At 44.2% G+C, this 25,841-nt stretch overlaps 1 protein-coding gene across 2 annotated transcripts in view; it reads left to right on the top strand.

The window, feature by feature from the left end:
- Positions 1-11,311: 11,311 nt before the first annotated feature.
- The window catches only part of tek (TEK tyrosine kinase, endothelial), a 68,001-nt gene continuing 53,471 nt past the window's right edge, over positions 11,312-25,841 (top strand). For both annotated transcript variants that reach the window (XM_038983172.1, XM_038983171.1), the window contains exon 1: positions 11,312-11,515. In XM_038983172.1, coding sequence (XP_038839100.1) covers positions 11,413-11,515 — 103 coding nt within the window. In that variant the 5' untranslated portion in view covers positions 11,312-11,412. The remainder of the gene's footprint in view (positions 11,516-25,841) is intronic.

Raw genomic sequence — 25,841 nt, 5'->3', positions numbered from 1 at the left:
AGAGGGAACGCAACTCCCTGCTACAACTCAACTCTCTGAAGTGCAAGAGGTATGGACTGTAGGTGCGAGCAAGGATGACACAAAAACAGAATTTACCGTTTACTAAGATTTATTTTCTTACACGGTAATATGGGGAAAAGGGGCTGGACGGAACCAAAGCAAAGAAAGTAAATATTAAAGTTCCCCCTCTCCTATCTAACCTGCCTACCCACTTAACTTACCTAACTTAGCACCACCTGGTGCCCTAACCAAAATACAGGTGGTGGTCCGCCCAGGTCTTACCTAGTGTGCCTAGACAGTAAATATACTACGGGTATATGTATGCCCGCGGGACTCTTGCCTAAGCACTCCCAAAGTGCCTTCTCCTTCCCCCCTGGGAACAAATGAAACAGAGTAATTATTAACGATTTCACAAACACTCACAAACACAGGACATAGCAAAACTGCTACCAACAACAACAGTACATACCACACTTTCTGATACACAACCAACACTATATCACAATCTAATTTTTCTCTCTCTCAATCTCCAAATCTCTACTCCTTATCTCATCTCCTCTCCTCTCTCTCCAATCTCCTCTCTACTGAACAGAACACTGGTTTTTATATCTTCAGGTGGCAATGTTAATTAGTCAGCTGCTTCTTGACGAGGGGGCGGGGTCAGCTCCAATCACCAATTAGCCTGGGGTCGACCAATCAGCTGGTTGGGGAGTATTTCAGGAAGCCATCTCCTGAAACACACACACTCAAATACAAAACAGAACACAGAAACTGGGGAACGTAACACTAAACAGTACTTAACATGTCCCTAACAGTACTTAACATGTCCCTAAACAGTACTTAACATTTCCCTAACAGTACTTAACATGTCCCTAAACAGTACTTAACATGTCCCTAACAGTACTTAACATGTCCCTAACAGTACTTAACATGTCTCTAACAGTACTTAACATTTCCCTAACAGTACTTAACATGTCCCTAAACAGTACTTAACATGTCCCTAACAGTACTTAACATGTCCCTAAACAGTACTTAACATGTCTCTAACAGTACTTAACATTTCCCTAACAGTACTTAACATGTCCCTAAACAGTAGTTAACATGTCCCTAACAGTACTTAACATGTCCCTAAACAGTACTTAACATGTCTCTAACAGTACTTAACATTTCCCTAACAGTACTTAACATGTCCCTAAACAGTAGTTAACATGTCCCTAACAGTACTTAACATGTCCCTAACAGTACTTAACATGTCCCTAAACAGTACTTAACATGTCCCTAACAGTACTTAACATGTTTAAAGCTTTCACATGCTCTAACAGGCTGTGGCTGTCAACTCCCCCTGCTGTAACAGCTCAGTGTTGGGTCAGTAGGGGTTGTAACAGCTCAGTGTTGGGTCAACAGGGGTTGTAACAGCTCAGTGTTGGGTCAGTAGGGGTTGTAACAGCTCAGTGTTGGGTCAACAGGGGTTGTAACAGCTCAGTGTTGGGTCAGTAGGGGTTGTAACAGCTCAGTGTTGGGTCAACAGGGGTTGTAACAGCTCAGTGTTGGGTCAGCAGGGGTTGTAACAGCTCAGTGTTGGGTCAGCAGGGGTTGTAACAGCTCAGTGTTGGGTCAGTAGGGGTTGTAACAGCTCAGTGTTGGGTCAGTAGGGGTTGTAACAGCTCAGTGTTGGGTCAGTAAGGGTTGTAACAGCTCAGTGTTGGGTCAGTAGGGGTTGTAACAGCTCAGTGTTGGGTCAGTAGGGGTTGTAACAGCTCAGTGTTGGGTCAGTAGGGGTTGTAACAGCTCAGTGTTGGGTCAGTAGGGTTTGTAACAGCTCAGTGTTGGGTCAGCAGGGGTTGTAACAGCTCAGTGTTGGGTCAGTAAGGGTTGTAACAGCTCAGTGTTGGGTCAACAGGGGTTGTAACAGCTCAGTGTTGGGTCAGTAGGGGTTGTAACAGCTCAGTGTTGGGTCAACAGGGGTTGTAACAGCTCAGTGTTGGGTCAGTAAGGGTTGTAGCAGCTCAGTGTTGGGTCAGTAGGGGTTGTAACAGCTCAGTGTTGGGTCAACAGGGGTTGTAACAGCTCAGTGTTGGGTCAACAGGGGTTGTAACAGCTCAGTGTTGGGTCAACAGGGGTTGTAACAGCTCAGTGTTGGGTCAGTAGGGGTTGTAACAGCTCAGTGTTGGGTCAGTAAGGGTTGTAACAGCTCAGTGTTGGGTCAGTAAGGGTTGTAACAGCTCAGTGTTGGGTCAGTAGGGGTTGTAACAGCTCAGTGTTGGGTCAGTAGGGGTTGTAGCAGCTCAGTGTTGGGTCAGTAGGGGTTGTAACAGCTCAGTGTTGGGTCAGCAGGGGTTGTAACAGCTCAGTGTTGGGTCAGTAGGGGTTGTAACAGCTCAGTGTTGGGTCAGTAAGGGTTGTAACAGCTCAGTGTTGGGTCAGTAGGGGTTGTAACAGCTCAATGTTGGGTCAGTAGGGGTTGTAGCAGCTCAGTGTTGGGTCAGTAGGGGTTGTAACAGCTCAGTGTTGGGTCAGTAAGGGTTGTAGCAGCTCAGTGTTGGGTCAGTAGGGGTTGTAACAGCTCAGTGTTGGGTCAGTAGGGGTTGTAACAGCTCAGTGTTGGGTCAGTAAGGGTTGTAACAGCTCAGTGTTGGGTCAGCAGGGGTTGTAACAGCTCAGTGTTGGGTCAGTAAGGGTTGTAACAGCTCAGTGTTGGGTCAACAGGGGTTGTAACAGCTCAGTGTTGGGTCAGTAGGGGTTGTAACAGCTCAGTGTTGGGTCAGTAGGGGTTGTAACAGCTCAGTGTTGGGTCAACAGGGGTTGTAACAGCTCAGTGTTGGGTCAACAGGGGTTGTAACAGCTCAGTGTTGGGTCAGTAGGGGTTGTAACAGCTCAGTGTTGGGTCAGTAGGGGTTGTAGCAGCTCAGTGTTGGGTCAGTAAGGGTTGTAACAGCTCAGTGTTGGGTCAACAGGGGTTGTAACAGCTCAGTGTTGGGTCAGTAGGGGTTGTAACAGCTCAGTGTTGGGTCAGTAAGGGTTGTAACAGCTCAGTGTTGGGTCAGTAAGGGTTGTAACAGCTCAGTGTTGGGTCAGTAAGGGTTGTAACAGCTCAGTGTTGGGTCAGTAGGGGTTGTAGCAGCTCAGTGTTGGGTCAGTAGGGGTTGTAACAGCTCAGTGTTGGGTCAGTAGGGGTTGTAACAGCTCAGTGTTGGGTCAGTAGGGGTTGTAACAGCTCAGTGTTGGGTCAACAGGGGTTGTAACAGCTCAGTGTTGGGTCAGTAGGGGTTAACGTTGGACAGGAACTCCACAGCCTGCTGATAACACTATTGTTTTAAGGCTATTGGTTTCCTCCCCGCTTTATCAGCCAGAGGGCCAGGATGGTGTGCTGCCCAGTGTTCCTCAGCTCAGCCCAGTTTCTCCACCCCACCACTCTTTGTGTGTGTTTGTCTTTGTCTCTGTGTGTGTGTGTGTGTGTGTGTGTGTGTGTGTGTGTGTGTGTGTGTGTGTGTGTGTGTGTGTGTGTGTGTGTGTGTGTGTGTGTGCACGTGTCTGGGGGCCAAGGGAAAGAGAGCCTCCTTAGCCTGTCTGGAGCAGGACAGGAGCCAGGACACACACACACACACACACACACACACACACACACACACACACACACACACACACACACACCATTCCTCAGTTGGGTTTGGGTGAGCAGCAGATGCCTCAGGGGATTTCCAGCTTCAGGGAGCTGAACTCTGGCTTGATAGAGTGGCGAGGGGAGATCAGGGCGGAGCTCTTACTCAATACACATGTCTGGTGAGGGATCTGCTACAGCTGGGTGAATAATGGTGAGGGTCTATATGCTACAGCTGGGTGAATAATGGTGAGGGACTAACCTTGGGAAAATCCTCTGCATTATCATTAACAGCAGACTCGTACATTTCCTAGTGAAAACAATGTACTGAGCAAATGTCAAATTGTCTTTTTACCAAATTATCGTACGACAGACCACGTATTCACCCTGCACATCCTAATTGACAAACAAACAAACAAAGGCAAAGTCTTCTCATGCTTTGTTGATTTCAAAAAAGCCTGTGACTCAATTTGGCATGAGGGTCTGCTATACAAAGTGGTGTTGGGGGAAAAACATACAACATTATAAAATCCATGTACACAAACAACAAGTGTGCGGTTAAAATAGGCAAAATACACATTTCTTTCCACAGGGTCATGGGGTGAGGCAGGGATGCAGCTTAAACCCCACCCTCTTCAACATATGTAAATTAATTGGCGAGGGCACTAGAACAGTCTGCAGCACCCAGCCTCACCATACTAGATTCTGAAGTCAAATGTCTACTGTTTGCTGATGATCTGGTGCTTCTGTCCCCAACCAAGGAGGGCCTACAGCAGCACCTAGATCTTTTGCGCAGATTCTGCCAGACCTGGGCCCTGACAGTAAATCTCAGTAAGACCAAAATAATGGTGTTCCAAAAAAGGTCCAGTCGCCAGGACCACAAATACAAATTTCATCTAGACACCGTTGCCCTAGAGCACACAAAAAAACTATACATACATTGGCCTAAACATCAGCGCCACAGGCAACTTCAACAAAGCTGTGAGCGATCTGAGAGACAAGGCAAGAAGGGAATTCTATGCCATCAAAAGGAACATACAGTTCAACATACCAATTAGGATCTGGCTAAAAATACTTGAATCAGTTATAGAACCCATTGCCCTTTATGGTTGTGAGGTCTGGGGTCCGCTCACCAATCAAGAATTCACTAAATGGGACAAACACCAAATTGAGACTCTGCACGTAGAATTCTGAAAAAATATCTTCCGTATACAACTTAGAACACCAAATAATGCATGCAGAGCAGAATTAGGCCGATACCCGCTAATGATCAAAATTCAGAAAAGAGCAATAAAATTCTACAACCACCTAAAAGGAAGCAATTCACAAACATTCCATAACAAAGCCGTCACCTACAGAGAGACGAACCTGGAGAAGAGTCCCCTAAGCAAGCTGGTCCTGGGGCTCTGTTCACAAACACAAATAGACCCCACAGAGCCCCAGGACAGCAACACAATTAGACCCAACCAAATCATGAGAAAACAAAAAGATAATTACTTGACACATTGGAAAGAATTTACCAAAAAACTGAGCAAAGTAGAATGCTATTTGTCCCTAAACAGAGAGTACACAGTGGCAGAATACCTGACCACTGTGACTGAACCAAATTTAAGGAAATCTTTGACTATGTACAGACTCAGTGAGCATAGCCTTGCTATTGAGAAGGCCACCATAGGCAGACCTGGCTCTCAAGAGAAGACAGGCTATGTGCACACTGCCCACAAAATGAGGTGGAAACTGAGCTGCCCTTCCTAACCTGTCAAATGTCTGACCATATTATAGACATATATTTCCCTAAGATTACACAGACCCACAAAGAAATAAAAAACAAACCGAATTTTGATAAAATCCCATATCTACTGGGTGAAATACCACAGTGTGCCATCACAGCAGCAAGATTTGTGACCTGTTGCCACAAGAAAAGGGCAAAAAGTGAAGAACAAATACCATTGTAAATACAAACAATATATATGTTTATTTATTTTCCCTTTTATACTTTAACTATTTGCACGTCATTACAACACTTTATATAGACATAATACGACATTTGAAATGTATTTATTCTTTTGGAACTTTTTTGTAAGTGTAATGTTTACAGTTAATTTTTTATTGTTTATTATCTACTAAACTTGCTTTAACATTGTAAACATATGTTTCCCATGCCAATAAAGCTTTTAAATTGAAATGATATTGAATTTACAGGCTGCTAGAGTTTTTACTAACACTACCCTGGTGTCAGAACTGGGCAACCTGCGAGTGTCAGGAAACCACAGTGAGTCAGTGGGTTCCTGCTTATATATAAACTATTGACTTACTCCTGAGGGAACATAGGCCACCGTATATAAATAAATATATAGAAACTATTGACTTACTCCTGAGGGAACATAGGCCACCGTATATAAATAAATATATATAAACTATTGACTTACTCCTGAGGGAACATAGGCCACCGTATATAAATAAATATATAGAAACTATTGACTTACTCCTGAGGGAACATAGGCCACCGTATATAAATAAATATATATAAACTATTGACTTACTCCTGAGGGAACATAGGCCACCGTATATAAATAAATATATAAACTATTGACTTACTCCTGAGGGAACATAGGCCACCGTATATAAATAAATATATATAAACTATTGACTTACTCCTAAAGGAACATAGGCTACCGTATATAAATAAATATATATAAACTATTGACTTACTCCTGAGGGAACATAGGCCACCGTATATAAATAAATACAGTTGAAGTCGGAAGTTTACATACACTTAGGTTGGAGTCATTAAAACTCGTCTTTCAACCACTCCACAAATTTCTTGTTAACAAACTATAGTTTCGGCAAGTCGATTAGGACATCTACTTTGTGCATGACACAAGTTATTTTTGCAACAATTGTTTACAGACAGATTATTTCACTTATAATTCACTGTATCACAATTCCAGTGGGTCAGAAGTTTACATACACTAAGTTGACTGTGTCTTTAAACAGCTGGGAAAATTCCAGAAAATTATGTCATGGCTTTAGAAGCTTCTGATAGGCTGATTGACATAATTTGAGTCAATTGGAGGTGTACCTGTGGATGTACAGTGGGGCAAAAAAGTATTTAGTCAGCCACCAATTGTGCAAGTTCTCCCACTTAAAAAGATGAGAGAGGCCTGTAATTTTCATCATAGGTACAGTTCAACTATGACAGACAAAATGAGAAGAAAAAAATCCAGAAAATCACATTGTAGGATTTTTTATGAATTTATTTGCAAATTATGGTGGAAAATAAGTATTTGGTCAATAACAAAAGTTTATCTCAATACTTTTTTATATACCCTTTGTTGGCAATGACAGAGGTCAAACGTTTTCTGTAAGTCTTCACAAGGTTTTCACACACTGTTGCTGGTATTTTGGCCCATTCCTCCATGCAGATCTCCTCTAGAGCAGTGATGTTTTGGGGCTGTTGCTGGGCAACATGGACTTTCAACTCCCTCCAAAGATTTTCTATGGGGTTGAGATCTGGAGACTGGCTAGGCCACTCCAGGACCTTGAAATGCTTCTTACGAAGCCACTCCTTTGTTGCCTGGGCGGTGTGTTTGGGATCATTGTCATGCTGAAAGACCCAGCCACGTTTCATCTTCAATGCCCTTGCTGATGGAAGGAGGTTTTCACTCAAAATCTCACGATACATGGCCCCATTCATTCTTTCCTTTACACAGATCAGTCGTCCTGGTCCCTTTGCAGAAAAACAGCCCCAAAGCATGATGTTTCCACCCCCATGCTTCACAGTAGGTATGGTGTTCTTTGGATGCAACTCAGCATTCTTTGTCCTCCAAACACGACGAGTTGAGTTTTTACCAAAAAGTTCTATTTTGGTTTCATCTGACCATATGACATTCTCCCAATCTTCTTCTGGATCATCCAAATGCTCTCTAGCAAACTTCAGACGGGCCTGGCCATGTACTGGCTTAAGCAGGGGGACACGTCTGGCACTGCAGGATTTGAGTCCCTGGCGGCGTAGTGTGTTACTGATGGTAGGCTTTGTTACTTTGGTCCCAGCTCTCTGCAGGTCATTCACTAGGTCCCCCCGTGTGGTTCTGGGATTTTTGCTCACCGTTCTTGTGATCATTTTGACCCCACGGGGTGAGATCTTGCGTGGAGCCCCAGATCGAGGGATATTATCAGTGGTCTTGTATGTCTTCCATTTCCTAATAATTGCTCCCACAGTTGATTTCTTCAAACCAAGCTGCTTACCTATTGCAGATTCAGTCTTCCCAGCCTGGTGCAGGTCTACAATTTTGTTTCTGGTGTCCTTTGACAGCTCTTTGGTCTTGGCCATAGTGGAGTTTGGAGTGTGACTGTTTGAGGTTGTGGACAGGTGTCTTTTATACTGATAACAAGTTCAAACAGGTGCCATTAATACAGGTAACGAGTGGAGGACAGAGGAGCCTCTTAAAGAAGAAGTTACAGGTCTGTGAGAGCCAGAAATCTTGCTTGTTTGTAGGTGACCAAATACTTATTTTCCACCATAATTTGCAAATAAATTCATTAAAAATCCTACAATGTGATTTTCTGGATTTTCTTTTCTCATTTTGTCTGTCATAGTTGAAGTGTACCTATGATGAAAATTACAGGCCTCTCTCATCTTTTTAAGTGGGAGAACTTGCACAATTGGTGGCTGACTAAATACTTTTTTGCCCCACTGTATTTCAAGGCCTACCTTCAAACTCAGTGCCTCTTTGCTTGTCATCATGGGAAAATCAAAAGAAATCCGCCAAGACCTCAGAAAAATAATTGTAGACCTCCACAAGTCTGGTTCATCCTTGGGAGCAATTTCCAAACGCCTGAAGTTACCACGTTCATCTAAGTATAAACACCATGGGACCACGCATCCGTCATACCGCTCAGGAAGGAGATGCGTTCTGTCTCCTAGAGATGAACGTACTTTGGTGAAAAAAGTGCAAATCAATCCCAGAACAGCAAAAGACCTTGTGAAGATGCTGGAGGAAACAGGTACAAAAGTATCTATATCCACAGTAAAACGAGTCCTATATCAACATAACCTGAAAGGCCGCTCAGCAAGGAAGAAGCCACTGCTCCAAAACCGCCGTAAAAAAGCCAGACTACGGTTTGCAACTGCACATGGGGACAAAGATCGTACTTTTTGGAGAAATCTCTTTTGGTATGATGAAACAACAATAGAATTGTTTGGCCATAATGACCATCGTTATGTTTGGAGTGACAAGGGGGAGGCTTGCAAGTCGAAGAACACCATCCCAACCGTGAAGCACGGGGATGGCAGCATCATGTTGTGGGGGTGCTTTGCTGCAGGAGGGACTGTCAGGAAGTTAAAGCTTGGTCGCAAATGGGTCTTCCAAATGGACAATGACCCCAAGCATACTTCCAAAGTTGTGGCAAATTGGCTTAAGGACAACAAAGTCAAGATATTGGAGTGGCCATCACAAAGCCCTGACCTCAATCCTATAGAAAATGTGTGAGCAGAACTGAAAAAGCGTGTGCGAGCAAGGAGGCCTACAAACCTGACTCAGTTACACCAGCTCTGTTAGGAGGAATGGGCCAAAATTCACCCAACTTATTGTAGGAAGATTGTGGAAGGCTACCCAAAATGTTTGACCCAAGTTAAACAATTTAAAGGCAATGCTACCAAATACTAATTGAGTGTATGTAAACTTCTGACCCCCTGGGAATGTGATGAAAGAAATGAAAGCTGAAATAAATCATTCTCTCTACTATTATTCTGACATTTCACATTCTTAAAATAAAGTTGTGATCCTAACTGACCTAAGACAGGGAATTTTTACTTGGATTAAATGTCAGGAATTGTGAAAAACTGAGTTAGAATGCATTTGGCTAAGGTGTATGTGAACTTCCGACTTCAACTGTGTACATATATACTGAACAAAAATATAAACACATGTAAAGTGTTGGTCCCATGTTTCATGAGTTTAAATAAAAGATCCCAGAAATGTTCTATACGAACAAAAAGCTTATTTCTCTAAAATATTGTCCACAAATTTGTTAACCTCCCTATTTGTGAGCATTTCTCCTTTACCAAGATAATCCGTCCACCTGACAGGTGTGGCATACCAAGAAGCTGATTAAACAGCATGATCATTACACAGGTGCACCTTGTGCTGGGGAGAATAAAAGGCCACTCTAAAATGTGCAGGTTTGTCACACAACACAATGCCACAGATGTCTGAAGTTTAGAGGGAGCGTGCAATTGGCATGCTGACTGCAGGAATGTCCACCAGAACTGTTGGCAGAGAATTGAATGTTCATTTCTCTATCATAAGCAGTTTCCGACGTCGTTTTAGAGAATTTGGCAATACGTCCAACTGGCCTCACAACAGCAGACCTTGTGTATGGCGTCGTGTGGGCAAGCGGTTATGGTATGGGCAGACATAAACTACAGACAATGAACACAATTGCGTTTTATCGATGGCAATTTGAATGCACAGAGATACCGTGACGAAATCCTGAGGCCCCATTGTCCTGCCATTCATCCACCGCCATCACCTCATGTTTCAGCATGATAATGCACAGCCACACAAGGATCTGTACACAAATCCTGGAAGCTGAACATGTCCCAGTTCTTCCTGCATGTTTGGGATGCTCTAGATCGATGTGTTCGTCAGCGTGTTCCAGTTCCCGCCAATTTCCAGCAACTTAGCACAGGCATTAAAGAGGAGTGGGACAACATTCCACAGGCCACAATCAACAGCAGAGATCACCCTACTTTTTTTTTCAAGGTATCTGTGACCAACAGATGCATATCTGTATTCCCAGTCATGTGAAATCACTAGATTAGGGGCCTAATGAATTTATTTCAATTGACTCATTTCCTTATATGAACTGTATCTCAGTAAAATGTTTGAAATTGTTGCATGTTGCGTTTATATTTTTGTTCAGTATCTGAACTTCTGTATCCAAGGATGTTTCTGGTCTCTAATGGACACTCCCTAACAGATTATTATTCTGTAGGACTGTTCTAAGGACCCTCCCCAAGTGGCCTTTAGGGAAACATCCCAAATGGAACCCTATTCCCTATGTAGTGCACTACTTTACACCAGAGTCCTATGGTCCAACATAGTGCACTAAATAGGGGATAGGGTGCTGTTTGGGATGTAGCCTAGGAATGGTAATTAAAATTATGACATTGTTCTGTTCAGACTGGGAGGCTTTTCTTTTCCTCCCATCCTGACATGAAGAGGAAACAGGAAAAGGAACTGTAACTCCCAATGCCTGGAGAGAGAGGCAGAGAGAGAGAGAGACACGAGAGACGAGAGAGAGAGAGAGAGAGAGAGAGAGAGAGAGAGAGAGAGAGAGAGAGAGAGAGAGAGAGAGAGAGAGAGAGAGAGAGAGAGAGAGAGCAGAGAGAGGGAGAAAGAATGAGAGAGAGCAGAGAAAGGGAGAAAGAAGGAGAGTGAGAGTGAGCAGAGAGAGAGAGAAAGAAGGAGAGTGAGAGTGAGCAGAGAGAGAGAGGGAGAAAGAAGGAGAGAGTAAGAATGAGAGAGTGAGCAGAGAGAGAGAGAGTGAGCAGAGAGAGAGAGAGAGAAGGAGAGGGAGTAAGAATGAGAGAGAGAGAGAGAGCAGAGAGGAAAAAGAAAGAGAGGTAGGGGTCTGGGGCGAGCAAGAAAGGGGAGGGAAAAGCAGGGAGGGAAAGGGAGGATGCGTTAGAGACTTTCCAGAGCCAGACTGTGAAGAGATGTGTACTGATGGGTCTCTCTGACACCCTCAGGGGTTTGGTCTTCTCTGTATTCCCAGTCTGAGCACCTCAAACCAGCAGTGCTGTGTGGATGTACACCCTGGAAGCCCTGGAGCCTTTACCAGCCTACCGCTGGAGGATCATGTGTTATCATCTCTACTCTGCTGTGTGTCTGGTCTATTGGTTCTCTCTGGGTATGTATCTCTACTGTGTGTCTGGTCTACTGGTTCTCTCTGGGTATGTATCTCTACTGTGTGTCTGGTCTACTGGTTCTCTCTGGGTATGTATCTCTACTGTGTGTCTGGTCTACTGGTTCTCTCTGGGTATGTATCTCTACTGTGTGTCTGGTCTGCTGGTTCTCTCTGGGTATGTATCTCTACTCTACTGTGTGTCTGGTCTACTGGTTCTCTCTGGGTATGTATCTCTACTGTGTGTCTGTTCTATCTGGGTATGTATCTCTACTGTGTGTCTGGTCTACTGGTTCTCTCTGGGTATGTATCTCTACTGTGTGTCTGGTCTACTGGTTCTCTCTGGGTATGTATCTCTACTGTGTGTCTGGTCTACTGGTTCTCTCTGGGTATATATCTCTTCTCTACTGTGTGTCTGGTCTACTGGTTCTCTCTGGGTATGTATCTCTACTGTGTGTCTGGTCTACTGGTTCTCTCTGGGTATGTATCTCTACTCTACTGAGTGTCTGGTCTACTGGTTCTCTCTGGGTATGTATCTCTACTCTACTGTGTGTCTGGTCTACTGGTTCTCTCTGGGTATGTATCTCTACTGTGTGTCTGGTCTACTGGTTCTCTCTGGGTATGTATCTCTACTGTGTGTCTGGTCTACTGGTTCTCTCTGGGTATGTATCTCTACTCTACTGTCTGTCTGGTCTATTGGTTCTCTCTGGGTATGTATCTCTACTCTACTGTGTGTCTGGTCTACTGGTTCTCTCTGGGTATGTATCTCTACTGTGTGTCTGGTCTACTGGTTCTCTCTGGGTATGTATCTCTACTGTGTGTCTGGTCTACTGGTTCTCTCTGGGTATGTATCTCTACTGTGTGTCTGGTCTACTGGTTCTCTCTGGGTATGTATCTCTACTGTGTGTCTGGTCTACTGGTTCTCTCTGGGTATGTATCTCTACTGTGTGTCTGGTCTACTGGTTCTCTCTGGGTATGTATCTCTACTGTGTGTCTGGTCTACTGGTTCTCTCTGGGTATATATCTCTTCTCTACTGTGTGTCTGGTCTACTGGTTCTCTCTGGGTATGTATCTCTACTGTGTGTCTGGTCTACTGGTTCTCTCTGGGTATGTATCTCTACTCTACTGAGTGTCTGGTCTACTGGTTCTCTCTGGGTATGTATCTCTACTCTACTGTGTGTCTGGTCTACTGGTTCTCTCTGGGTATGTATCTCTACTGTGTGTCTGGTCTACTGGTTCTCTCTGGGTATGTATCTCTACTGTGTGTCTGGTCTACTGGTTCTCTCTGGGTATGTATCTCTACTCTACTGTCTGTCTGGTCTATTGGTTCTCTCTGGGTATGTATCTCTACTCTACTGTGTGTCTGGTCTACTGGTTCTCTCTGGGTATGTATCTCTACTGTGTGTCTGGTCTACTGGTTCTCTCTGGGTATGTATCTCTACTGTGTGTCTGGTCTACTGGTTCTCTCTGGGTATGTATCTCTACTCTACTGTGTCCCGTTTGGGTTATCTAGCACGTTCTGTTGAGGTCATTAGACCCCTTTTACAAGGGAGATCTTAGAGACACGTGCCTTCAGGAAGTATTCAGACTTTTTCCACATTTTGTTGTTAACAGCCTGAAGGTAAAATTGTTTAAATTGAGATTTATTTTCACTGGCCTACACACAATACCACATAATGTCAAAGTAGAATTATTTATACTTTAACTTATTTTATTTTTTACAAATGAATTAAAAATGAAAAGCTGAAATGTTGAGTTAATAAGAATTCAACTCCTTTGTTATGACAAGTTCAGGAGTAAACATTAATTTAACAAGTCACACAATAAATTGCATGGACTAAATCTGTGTTCTATACTAGTGTTTAACATGATTTTTGAATGACTACCTCATCTCTGTACCCCAACACATACAATTATCTGTAAGGTTCCTCAGTCGACCGGTGAATTTCAAACACAGATTCAACCACAAAGACCAGGGAGGTTTTCCAATGCCTCGCAAAGAAGGGCACCTATTGGTAGATTTAAAAAAAAGTACTATTCCACGATATCTCATTCACTTTAATAATGCGTACAAATCTTGCCTTACTCATCTCATATGTATATACCGTATTCTATTCTACTGTATTTTAGTCCGTTCCTCTCTGACATCGCTCGTCCATATGTATATAGTCTTAATTCATTCCTACTTAGATTTGTGTGTACTGGGTATATGTTGTGTAATTTGTTAGATATTACTTGTTAGATATTTACTGCACTGTCAGAGCTAGAAGAACAAGCATTTCACTACACTTGCAATAACAATCACGTGTTTGTGACCAATACCATTTGATTTGATTTGGTAGATGGGTAAAAAAACGAACAGATATTGAATATGCCTTTGAGCATGTTGAAGTTATTAATTACACGTTGGATGGTGTATCAATACACTCAGTCACTACCAAGATACAGGCGTCCTTCCCGTAGAGTTGTCGTAGAGCAGCGTTTCCCAAACTCAGTCCTCGGTCCCCAAGTGGTAGACATTTTGGTTTTTGCACTAACACTACACAACTGATTCAAATGATCAAAGCTTGATGATTTGGTTGATTATTTGAATCAGCTGTGTAGTGCCAGGGCAAAACCTAAAACGTGCACCTCTTGGTGTGCCGAGTTTGGGAAACGCTGCCGTAGAGGAGGGAAAGCACTCAGAGAGATTTCACCATGAGGCCAACGATGACTTTAAAACAGTTACAGAGTTTAATGGCTGTGATAGGAGAAAACTGAGGATGGATCAACAACATTGTAGTTACTCTACAATACTAACCTAAATGACAGAGTGAAAAGAAGGAAGCCTGTACAGAATACAAATATTCCAAAACATGCATCCTGTTTGCAACAAGGCACTAAAGTAATACTGCAAAAAATGAGGGACAGCAATTAACTTTTTGTCCTGAATACAAAGTGTTATGGTTGGGGCAAATTCAATACAACACATTACTGAGTACCACTTTTCATATTTTCAAACATAGTGGTGGCTGCATCATGTTATGGGTATGCTTGTAATCATTAAGGACTGGGGAGTTTTTCAGGATAAAAAAAATAAACAGAATGGAGCTAAGCACAGGCAAAATCCCAGAGGAAAACCTGATTCAGTCTGCTTTCCACCAGACACTGGGAGATTAATTCACCTTTCAGCAGGACAATAACCTAAAACACAAGGCCAAATCTACACTGGAGTTGCTTACCAAGAAGACAGTGAATGTTCCTGAGTCGAGATACAGTTTTGAATTAAATTTACGTGAAAATCTATGGCAAGATCTGAAAATGGTTGTCTAGCAATGATCAACAAACATTTCGAGTTTGAAGAAGTTTGAAAAGAATAATGGGCAAATGTTGCACAATCCAGGTGTAGAAAGCTCTTAGAGACTTACCCAGAAAGACTCACAGCTCTTAGAGACTTACCCAGAAAGACTCACAGCTCTTAGAGACTTACCCAGAAAGACTCACAGCTCTTAGAGACTTACCCAGAAAGACTCACAGCTCTTAGAGACTTACCCAGAAAGACTCACAGCTCTTAGAGACTTACCCAGAAAGACTCACAGCTCTTAGAGACTCACCCAGAAAGACTCACAGCTCTTAGAGACTCACCCAGAAAGACTCACAGCTCTTAGAGACTTACCCAGAAAGACTCACAGCTCTTAGAGACTTACCCAGAAAGACTCACAGCTCTTAGAGCCTTACCCAGAAAGACTCACAGCTCTCAGAGACTTACCCAGAAAGACACTCACAGCTCTTAGAGACTTACCCAGAAAGACTCACAGCTGTAATTATTGCCAAAGGTGATTCTAACGTGTATTAACTCAGGGGTGTGAATACTTATATAAATTAGTTATTTCTGTATTTAATTTTCAATACATTTGCAAATATTTCTATAAACATATATTTACTTTGTCATTATGGGGTATTGTGTGTGTAGATGGGTGAGGGGGAAACATATATGTAATCCATTTTAAATTCAGGCTGTAACACAATGAAAATGTGGAATAAGTGAAGGAGTATGACTACTTTCTAAAGGCACTGTAGAGATAGATAGATAGATAGATAGATAGATAGATAGATAGATAGATAGATAGATAGATAGATAGATAGATAGATAGATAGATAGATAGATAGATAGATAGATAGATAGATAGATAGATAGATAGATACATAGATAGATGGATGGATGGATGGATGGATGGATGGATGGATGGATGGATGGATGGATGGATGGATGGATGGATGGATGGATAGATAGATAGATAGATAGATAGATAGATAGATAGATAGATAGATAGATAGATAGATACATACATAGATACATAGATACATAGATACATAGATACATAGATAGATAGATAGAGATAGATACAGTAGGGAGAACAAGTATTTGATACACTGCCGATTTTGCAGGTTTTCCTACTTACAAAGCATGTAGAGGTCTGTCATTTTTTTATCATAGGTACACTTCAACTGTGAGAGACGGAATCTAAAACAAAAATCCAGAAAATCACATTGTATGATTTTTAAGTAATTAATTTGCATTAGAAAACACAAAAGCCTTTTTACAACATATGTGTTGTGATAAGTGTGTTTGCTCTGTAACCTGTTAGTTTATATGCCTTGACACCGTGATATATAGGCCTAAAAGCCGAGACAATAAGAAGACACAGTGGTAGAATAAATTCAACCACACCTTTGTTTCATCACCAAACCCGGAGAGCAACATCTGTCTGATGAAGTCCACAAAGCAAATATTACATGTAACAAAGAGTTACATGACCTACTGCAGGGGTCAAGAAAGTTAATGTTTCCAACATTTTCGCATCACTAAAAACTATTGATTTAGAACCACAGAGTTTTACCGCAAGTCACACAGAAAACAGGAGCTGCCTCCACTATTCCAGCACCATTTCAACATCATCAAATCACCTCTGTTTACTCTAATACAGTGACAACTTAAAGATACCAAAAACAATTTAGTCCGATCAACGTAAGCTAGATATGATGTGGCTATCCATGGTTCTGATTTCTGTGTGAGTGCGTGTATGTGCGTTTGTGCAAGCAGAAAAACATGTTGACTCACCCTAGAGAAACGTCAATGCCTTCCTCCTCTCTTTCATGTTGACTAAATGGTCTATCACACAGTACCCGCTTTTAGTTTTTGATGTCCCAGGCTACCTGGCTAAAATCCTTACTCGCTAGACTAACTTCCATTCGTGGACAACGTTAGCTAGTTAACATTAGCCTTCTACATCTAGCTACACATTGAACTTCCATCCTCTCAGGCCAGGAGCAAAACAATGTATGAATTAATGGTTGGATCAGAATTGTCGTTATAATCATTGGCCAGTACAGAGAATTAAGTTAAACCACAAATCCAAATCCCTATCTTCATCCATGGCTAATTTAGGAAAGGGTCAGTTTTAGTTAGCTAGCTAGCCACGGGAGGACAACAACACAACGAGATGCAACAATTCAAGTTGTTTCTATCAATGACGTATTGCTCTGTGATTGGACTGAAGCCAAATCCAAACTGGCTTCCCTTGACACTTCTTTTTGTTGGTGTGCCAGGACCATTCACAGTTGAGCTCACTCCGTTTAGCTCAACGCTGATTGGCTATTATTTAAAACTTTTTTTTTTTATCAAGGGAGGCCAAGTGCTCGCTGGCTTCCCTTGCATTAAATGCTACGGGCGGCAACAATGTCATACTCTTTTTGACCAGACAGCATCAGATAGATGGGCTACACATAGAGAGACAGAGGGGCGCTGTTTCGCTCTCTTGTGAATTGAAAGAAAATGTATGAAAACACAAAGAGATTAAAGATTTTATGTTTCTTTATTTTTTTCTTGGTTAATTTTAGGGGGAAGCCTGGCCTTCCCTTGGCAACCATGAATACACACCACTGATACCTACCTCAGCTACTCTGAAAATGTGGCAGTTTTACTGAAGCAATATAAATTACTGTGAATGTAAAAACCACTTCAACATAAATCATAGACAACAAGGCAACACTATTGTATCAACCTATAGATGCAATATCGACAGTATAATTTCGCTCATAGGGCTCTGGTCAAAAGTAGTGTAGAATATAGGGACAGGGTCCCTTTGGGATATAGGGACAGGGTCCCACTGGGGTATAGGGACAAGGTCCCACTGGAATATAGGGACAGGGTCCCACTATATAGGGACAGGGTCCCACTAGGGTATAGGGACAGGGTCCCACTGGAATATAGGGACAGGGTCCCACTGGGATATTGGGACAGGGTCCCACTGGGGTATAGGGACAGGGTCCCACTGGGGTATAGGGACAGGGTCCCACTATAGTATAGGGACAGGGTCCCTCTGGGGTATAGGGACAGGGTCCCTCTGGGATATAGGGACAGGGTCCCACTGGAATATAGGGACAGGGTCCCACTATATAGGGACAGGGTCCCACTGGAATATAGGGACAGGGTCCCTCTGGGGTATAGGGACAGGGTCCCACTGGGATATAGGGACAGGGTCCCACTGGGGTATTGGGACAAGGTCCCACTGAGATATAGGGACAGGGTCCCACTTGGGGTATAGGGACAGGGTCCCACTGGGGTATAGGGACAGGGTCCCTCTGGAATATAGGGACAGGGTCCCACTGGAATATAGGGACAGGGTCCCACTGGGGTATAGGGACAGGGTCCCACTGGAATATAGGGACAGGGTCCCACTGGGGTATAGGGACAGGGTCCCACTGGAATTTAGGGACAGGGTCCCAAAGGGGTATAGGGACAGGGTCCCTCTGAGATATAGGGACAGGGTCCCACTGGGGTATAGGGACAGGGTCCCACTGTGATATAGGGACAGGGTCCCACTGGGGTATAGGGACAGGGTCCCACTATATAGGTACAGGGTCCCACTGAGATATAGGGACAGGGTCCCACTGTGATATAGGGACAGGGACCCACTAAGATATAGGGACAGGGTCCCACTGTGATATAGGGACAGGGTCCCACTGAGATATAGGGACAGGGTCCCACTATATAGGGACAGGGTCCCTCTGGGATATAGGGACAGGGTCCCACTATATAGGGACAGGGTCCCTCTGGGGTATAGGGACAGGGTCCCACTGGGATATAGGGACAGGGTCCCACTGGGATATAGGGACAGGGTCCCTTTGGGATATAGGGACAGGGTCCCTTTGGGGTATAGGGATAGGGTCCCTTTGGGGTATAGGGACAGGGTCCCTCTGGGATATAGGGACAGGGTCCCACTAGGATATAGGGACAGGGTCCCTCTGGGGTATAGGGACAGGGTCCCACTGGGATATAGGGACAGGGTCCCACTGGGATATAGGGACAGGGTCCCTTTGGGGTATAGGGATAGGGTCCCTTTGGGGTATAGGGACAGGGTCCCTCTAGGATATGGGGACAGGGTCCCACTGGGATATAGGGACAGGGTCCCACTGGGATATAGGGACAGGGTCCCTTTGGGATATAGGGACAGGGTCCCTTTGGGGTATAGGGATAGGGTCCCTTTGGGGTATAGGGATAGGGTCCCTCTGGGATATAGGGACAGGGTCCCACTGGAATATAGGGACAGGGTCCCTCTGAGATATAGGGACAGGGTCCCTCTGAGATATAGGGACAGGGTCCCACTAGGATATAGGGACAGGGTTCCATTGGGAGGCTATGCTTGGTTTTTTAATACAATAAAAAAAAAGTCTATGTTAAAAACTACATCTCGCTTGTTCCATATGCATACTTATGGGCACTGTGCGTCACGGATGGATAGGCAGTGCTTCATTTGTCAACATCAATGCCATAACCAACTGTATTACTGCTTAAAATGTCTTTGGGAGTGGTGTCCCTTCCACGGGACGGTTGAGCTAACGTAGGCTAATGCGATTAGCATGAGGTTGTAAGTAACTAGAACATTTCCCAGACATAGATATGCCCGATATTTGCAGAAAGCTTAAATTCTTGTTAATCTAACTGCACTGTCCAATTTACAGTAGCTATTACAGTGAAATAATACCATGCTATTGTTTGAGGAGAGTGCCCAATTTTGAACATGAAAAGTTATTAATAAACAAATTAGGCACACTTGGGCAGTCTTGATAAAAAGAATTGAACAGAAATGCAATGGTTCATTGCATCAGTCAAACTGTGCACATACACTGCTGCCATCTAGTGGCCAAAATCGAAATTGCACCTGGGCTGTAATAATACATTATGGCCTTTTGCATTTCAAAGATGATGGTACAAAAAAACCATATATATATATTTTTTCTTCTCTGTATGATTTTTTTTACCAGATCTATTGTGTTATATTCTCCTACATTCCTTTCACATTTCTACAAACTTCAAAGTGTTTCCTTTCAAATAGTACCAAGAATATTCATATCCTTGCTTCAGGGCCTGAGCTACAGGCAGTTAGATTTGGGTATGTCATTTTAGGCGAAAATTGAAAAAAAGAGGGGTGGATCATCTTTTGGTTGGTCTTAAATATCCCCACCAGTGAATACTGAAATTGGCCCTTTGGCACACCTTTTGAAGGACACACCTCAGATATCGCCACCGCTCCCATCTCAGTGAAAACTCATTTAACGCAGGTAAATTATCAATCCCGGCGCTAGTGGTTTGAAAAACAGAAGAGCACTGGCTTTTAACCTCTAATTCCTCCCAAACCCGGATCCGGGAGCACCCCCATCAGTAAAAAAGCTGACTAGCATAGCCTAGCATAGCGTCACAAGTAAATACTAGCATCTAAATATCATTAAATCACAAGTCCAAGACACCAGATGAAAGATACACATCTTGTGAATCCAGCCATCATTTCTGATTTTTAAAATGTTTTACAGGGAAGACACAATATGTAAATCTATTAGCTAACCACGTTAGCAAAAGACACCACTTTTTTTTACTCCACCAGTTTTTTACTCCATCAGTAGCTATCACAAATTCGACCAAATAAAGATATAAATAGCCACTAACCAAGAAACAACTTCATCAGATGACAGTCTGATAACATATTTATTGTATAGCATATGTTTTGTTAGAAAAATTTGCATATTTCAGGTATAAATCATAGTTTACCATTGCAGCCACCATCACAACTCTCACCAAAGCGACTAGAATAACTACAGAGACCATCGTGTATTACCTAATTACTCATCATAAAACATTTCTTAAAAATACACAGCGTACAGCAAATGAAAGACACAGATCTTGTGAATCCAGACAATATTTCAGATTTTCTAAGTGTTTTACATCGAAAACACAATATAGCGTTATATTAGCTTACCACAATAGCAAACATCACAACAGCATTGATTCAAGCCAAAAATAAAGATAACGTATAAACCACCAAAATATATTAATTTTTTCACTAACCTTCTCAGAATTCTTCAGATGACAGTCCTATAACATCATATTACACAATGCATATAGAGTTTGTTCGAAAATGTGCATATTTAGCGGCACAAATCGTGGTTATACAATGAGAAAAGTTGCCAAGCTGCCCAGAAAATGTCGGGAGAAATCTTTGGAGAGGCACCTATTCTAATCAATAAATAATCATAAACTTGACTAAAAAATACAGGTTGGACAGCAAATGAAAGACAAATTAGTTCTTAATGCAATCGCTGTGTTAGATTTTTTAAATTAACGTTACTGCGCAATACAGCGTGCGCTAAAGCGAGACCGCACCATAATTCATGGCGGAATTATTACATTTACATTTACATTTAAGTCATTTAGCAGACGCTCTTATCCAGAGCGACTTACAAATTGGTGCATTCACCTTATGACATCCAGTGGAACAGCCACTTTACAATAGTGCATCTAAATCTTTTAAGGGGGGGGGGGGGGGGGGGGGGGTCAGAAGGATTACTTTATCCTATCCTAGGTATTCCTTAAAGAGGTGGGGTTTCAGGTGTCTCCGGAAGGTGGTGATTGACTCCGCTGTCCTGGCGTCGTGAGGGAGTTTGTTCCACCATTGGGGTGCCAGAGCGGCGAACAGTTTTGACTGGGCTGAGCGGGAACTGTACTTCCTCAGTGGTAGGGAGGCGAGCAGGCCAGAGGTGGATGAACGCAGTGCCCTTGTTTGGGTGTAGGGCCTGATCAGCGCCTGAAGGTACTGAGGTGCCGTTCCCCTCACAGCTCCGTAGGCAAGCACCATGGTCTTGTAGCGGATGCGAGCTTCAATTGGAAGCCAGTGGAGAGAGCGGAGGAGCGGGGTGACGTGAGAGAACTTGGGAAGGTTGAACACCAGACGGGCTGCGGCGTTCTGGATGAGTTGTAGGGGTTTAATGGCACAGGCAGGGAGCCCAGCCAACAGCGAGTTGCAGTAATCCAGACGGGAGATGACAAGTGCCTGGATTAGGACCTGCGCCGCTTCCTGTGTGAGGCAGGGTCGTACTCTGCGGATGTTGTAGAGCATGAACCTACAGGAACGGGCCACCGCCTTGATATTATTTGAGAACGACAGGGTGTTGTCCAGGATCACGCCAAGGTTCTTAGCGCTCTGGGAGGAGGACACAATGGAGTTGTCAACCGTGATGGCGAGATCATGGAATGGGCAGTCCTTCCCCGGGAGGAAGAGCAGCTCCGTCTTGCCGAGGTTCAGCTTGAGGTGGTGATCCGTCATCCACACTGATATGTCTGCCAGACATGCAGAGATGCGATTCGCCACCTGGTCATCAGAAGGGGGAAAGGAGAAGATTAATTGTGTGTCGTCTGCATAGCAATGATAGGAGAGACCATGTGAGGTTATGACAGAGCCAAGTGACTTGGTGTATAGCGAGAATAGGAGAGGGCCTAGAACAGAGCCCTGGGGGACACCAGTGGTGAGAGCACGTGGTGAGGAGACAGATTCTCGCCACACCACCTGGTAGGAGCGACCTGTCAGGTAGGACGCAATCCAGGCGTGGGCCGCGCCGGAGATGCCCAACTCGGAGAGGGTGGAGAGGAGGATCTGATGGTTCACAGTATCGAAGGCAGCCGATAGGTCTAGAAGGATGAGAGCAGAGGAGAGAGAGTTAGCTTTAGCAGTGCGGAGCGCCTCCGTGATACAGAGAAGAGCAGTCTCAGTTGAATGACTAGTCTTGAAACCTGACTGATTTGGATCAAGAAGGTCATTCTGAGAGAGATAGCAGGAGAGCTGGCCAAGGACGGCACGTTCAAGAGTTTTGGAGAGAAAAGAAAGAAGGGATACTGGTCTGTAGTTGTTGACATCGGAGGGATCGAGTGTAGGTTTTTTCAGAAGGGGTGCAACTCTCGCTCTCTTGAAGACGGAAGGGACGTAGCCAGCGGTCAGGGATGAGTTGATGAGCGAGGTGAGGTAAGGGAGAAGGTCTCCGGAAATGGTCTGGAGAAGAGAGGAGGGGATAGGGTCAAGCGGGCAGGTTGTTGGGCGGCCGGCCGTCACAAGACGCAAGATTTCATCTGGAGAGAGAGGGGAGAAAGAGGTCAGAGCACAGGGTAGGGCAGTGTGAGCAGAACCAGCGGTGTCGTTTGACTTAGCAAACGAGGATCGGATGTCGTCGACCTTCTTTTCAAAATGGTTGACGAAGTCATCTGCAGAGAGGGAGGAGGGTGGGGGGAGGGGGAGGAGGATTCAGGAGGGAGGAGAAGGTGGCAAAGAGCTTCCTAGGGTTAGAGGCAGATGCTTGGAATTTAGAGTGGTAGAAAGTGGCTTTAGCAGCAGAGACAGAAGAGGAAAATGTAGAGAGGAGGGAGTGAAAGGATGCCAGGTCCGCAGGGAGGCGAGTTTTCCTCCATTTCCGCTCGGCTGCCCGGAGCCCTGTTCTGTGAACTCGCAATGAGTCGTCGAGCCACGGAGCAGGAGGGGAGGACCGAGCCGGCCTGGAGGATAGGGGACATAGAGAGTCAAAGGATGCAGAAAGGGAGGAGAGGAGGGTTGAGGAGGCAGAGTCAGGAGATAGGTTAGAGAAGGTTTGAGCAGAGGGAAGAGATGATAGGATGGAAGAGGAGAGAGTAGCGGGGGAGAGAGAGCGAAGGTTGGGACGGCGCGATACCATCCGAGTAGGGGCAGTGTGGGAAGTGTTGGATGAGAGCGAGAGGGAAAAGGATACAAGGTAGTGGTCGGAGACTTGGAGGGGAGTTGCGATGAGGTTAGTGGAAGAACAGCATCTAGTAAAGATGAGGTCAAGCGTATTGCCTGCCTTGTGAGTAGGGGGGGAAGGTGAGAGGGTGAGGTCAAAAGAGGAGAGGAGTGGAAAGAAGGAGGCAGAAAGGAATGAGTCAAAGGTAGACGTGGGGAGGTTAAAGTCACCCAGAACTGTGAGAGGTGAGCCGTCCTCAGGAAAGGAGCTTATCAAGGCATCAAGCTCATTGATGAACTCTCCGAGGGAACCTGGAGGGCGATAAATGATAAGGATGTTAAGCTTGAAAGGGCTGGTAACTGTGACAGCATGGAATTCAAAGGAGGCGATAGACAGATGGGTAAGGGGAGAAAGAGAGAATGACCACTTGGGAGAGATGAGGATCCCGGTGCCACCACCCCGCTGACCAGAAGCTCTCGGGGTGTGCGAGAACACGTGGGCAGACGAGGAGAGAGCAGTAGGAGTGGCAGTGTTATCTGTGGTGATCCATGTTTCCGTCAGTGCCAAGAAGTCGAGGGACTGGAGGGAAGCATAGGCTGAGATGAACTCTGCCTTGTTGGCCGCAGATCGGCAGTTCCAGAGGCTGCCGGAGACCTGGAACTCCACGTGGGTCGTGCGCGCTGGGACCACCAGGTTAGGGTGGCCGCGGCCACGCGGTGTGAAGCGTTTGTATGGTCTGTGCAGAGAGGAGAGAACAGGGATAGACAGACACATAGTTGACAGGCTACAGAAGAGGCTACGCTAGTGCAAAGGAGATTGGAAATTATTATTTGACATTTGTCAACATAAGTACGAATTAACAGCATAAAGACTGCTTACTATTTGCTGAGCTTCCATCAGAATCTTGGGCAAGGTGTCCTTTCTCCAGAACAATCGTCTTTTGGTTGAAAGATGTCCTCTTGTCCTGTCGAAATAGCCGCTAACGTTAGCTATGTGCCGGTAAGGTGTCCAACTGGTGATAGCGCGTCACAAAGAAATCCCAGAAAATCGCAATAAACTGAAATAAACTGCTATAAGTCGGTTTAAATTAACTACCTTTAACAACTATAACGAATAAAAACATGACCGGAGATATAGAACTGCTAAAACGAAAGCTTTGCAGGACGCCATTGTGATGTCCCTGCTGCGCCAGGCGCCCCGTTGAAAAGAACGGTACTTCCGTTCCACGGTCTTATATAGGGCCCCAGATGGTGCAATCCACTCCATTCAAATTCTCACCACTTACTGACATCTAGAGGAAGGCGTATGCAGTGCATGTAGCCCCATAGCTTGCATGGGGACTTATAAACTGACCCCAGAACAGGGACCTCGATTTCAGAAATCTCACTTCCTGACAGGAAATGTGCTGCAGAATGAGTTCTGTTTCACTCAGAGAAATAATTCAAACGGTTTTAGAAACTAGAGAGTGTTTTCTATCCAATAGTAATAATAATATGCATATTGTACGAGCAAGAATTGAGTACGAGGCAGTTTAATTTGGGAACGAAATTATTACAAAGTGCAAATAGCACCCCCTATTGCCAAGAGGTTTTAACAGGTCGAAATTGCAAATGAACGTGTGTTTGACAATTGTCTGAAAATAGAGTCCTTTCATTTTTGTTCAGATAAGTTTTGACCTTATCTCAGTGACTTGAGGGTGTGTCGTCTGTCCAAACAACATGCTGTGTCCCACATAGTGCACTATTTCTGATAGTCCACTACTTAGCATAGGATGCCATTTAGGACAGACAGTGTGGTGCAAGGTGGTGGTGGGGGGGGGGGGGGGGGAGTCTCTCTACAGAGAGATATGGGGAGACCACCTGTGGATGAAAAAACATGAGATTTTCCTTGAACAGAAATTAAACATACACAACAGAGGTCTGAGAATAGATTTCTGGTCTTATGAAACAGAAGTGAGAAAGGAAACAATGTCATGTTTATGCTCAGTGAACATCCAACCATGTTGATGAAATGAAATAGCTGTACTATTCCCCTTCAGGTGTCATGTTCTTTAAATAGCACCGTGTATTTATGTCTGAGACGTGTAGTACATGACCGTACGACATTTAAACATAAAAGTTGTGGACTAGTAGAAAGAGGAGGAAGGGAAGCGCTACTAAGGTACACAATAGTACATTTTGGTAGATAGAAGGTGCTCTTTGGTAAAAAGGGTGAATTGGTCATCAAAAAGAAAGGAGGACCAAGGCACTCTTCATATAATTAATTAAAATGCCTT

The sequence above is a fragment of the Salvelinus namaycush genome, unplaced genomic scaffold (genome assembly GCF_016432855.1).
Source record: "Salvelinus namaycush isolate Seneca unplaced genomic scaffold, SaNama_1.0 Scaffold15, whole genome shotgun sequence".
In the NCBI taxonomy this organism is placed as follows: Eukaryota; Metazoa; Chordata; class Actinopteri; order Salmoniformes; family Salmonidae; genus Salvelinus; species Salvelinus namaycush.
This window is presented reverse-complemented; position numbering and strand designations above follow the sequence as displayed.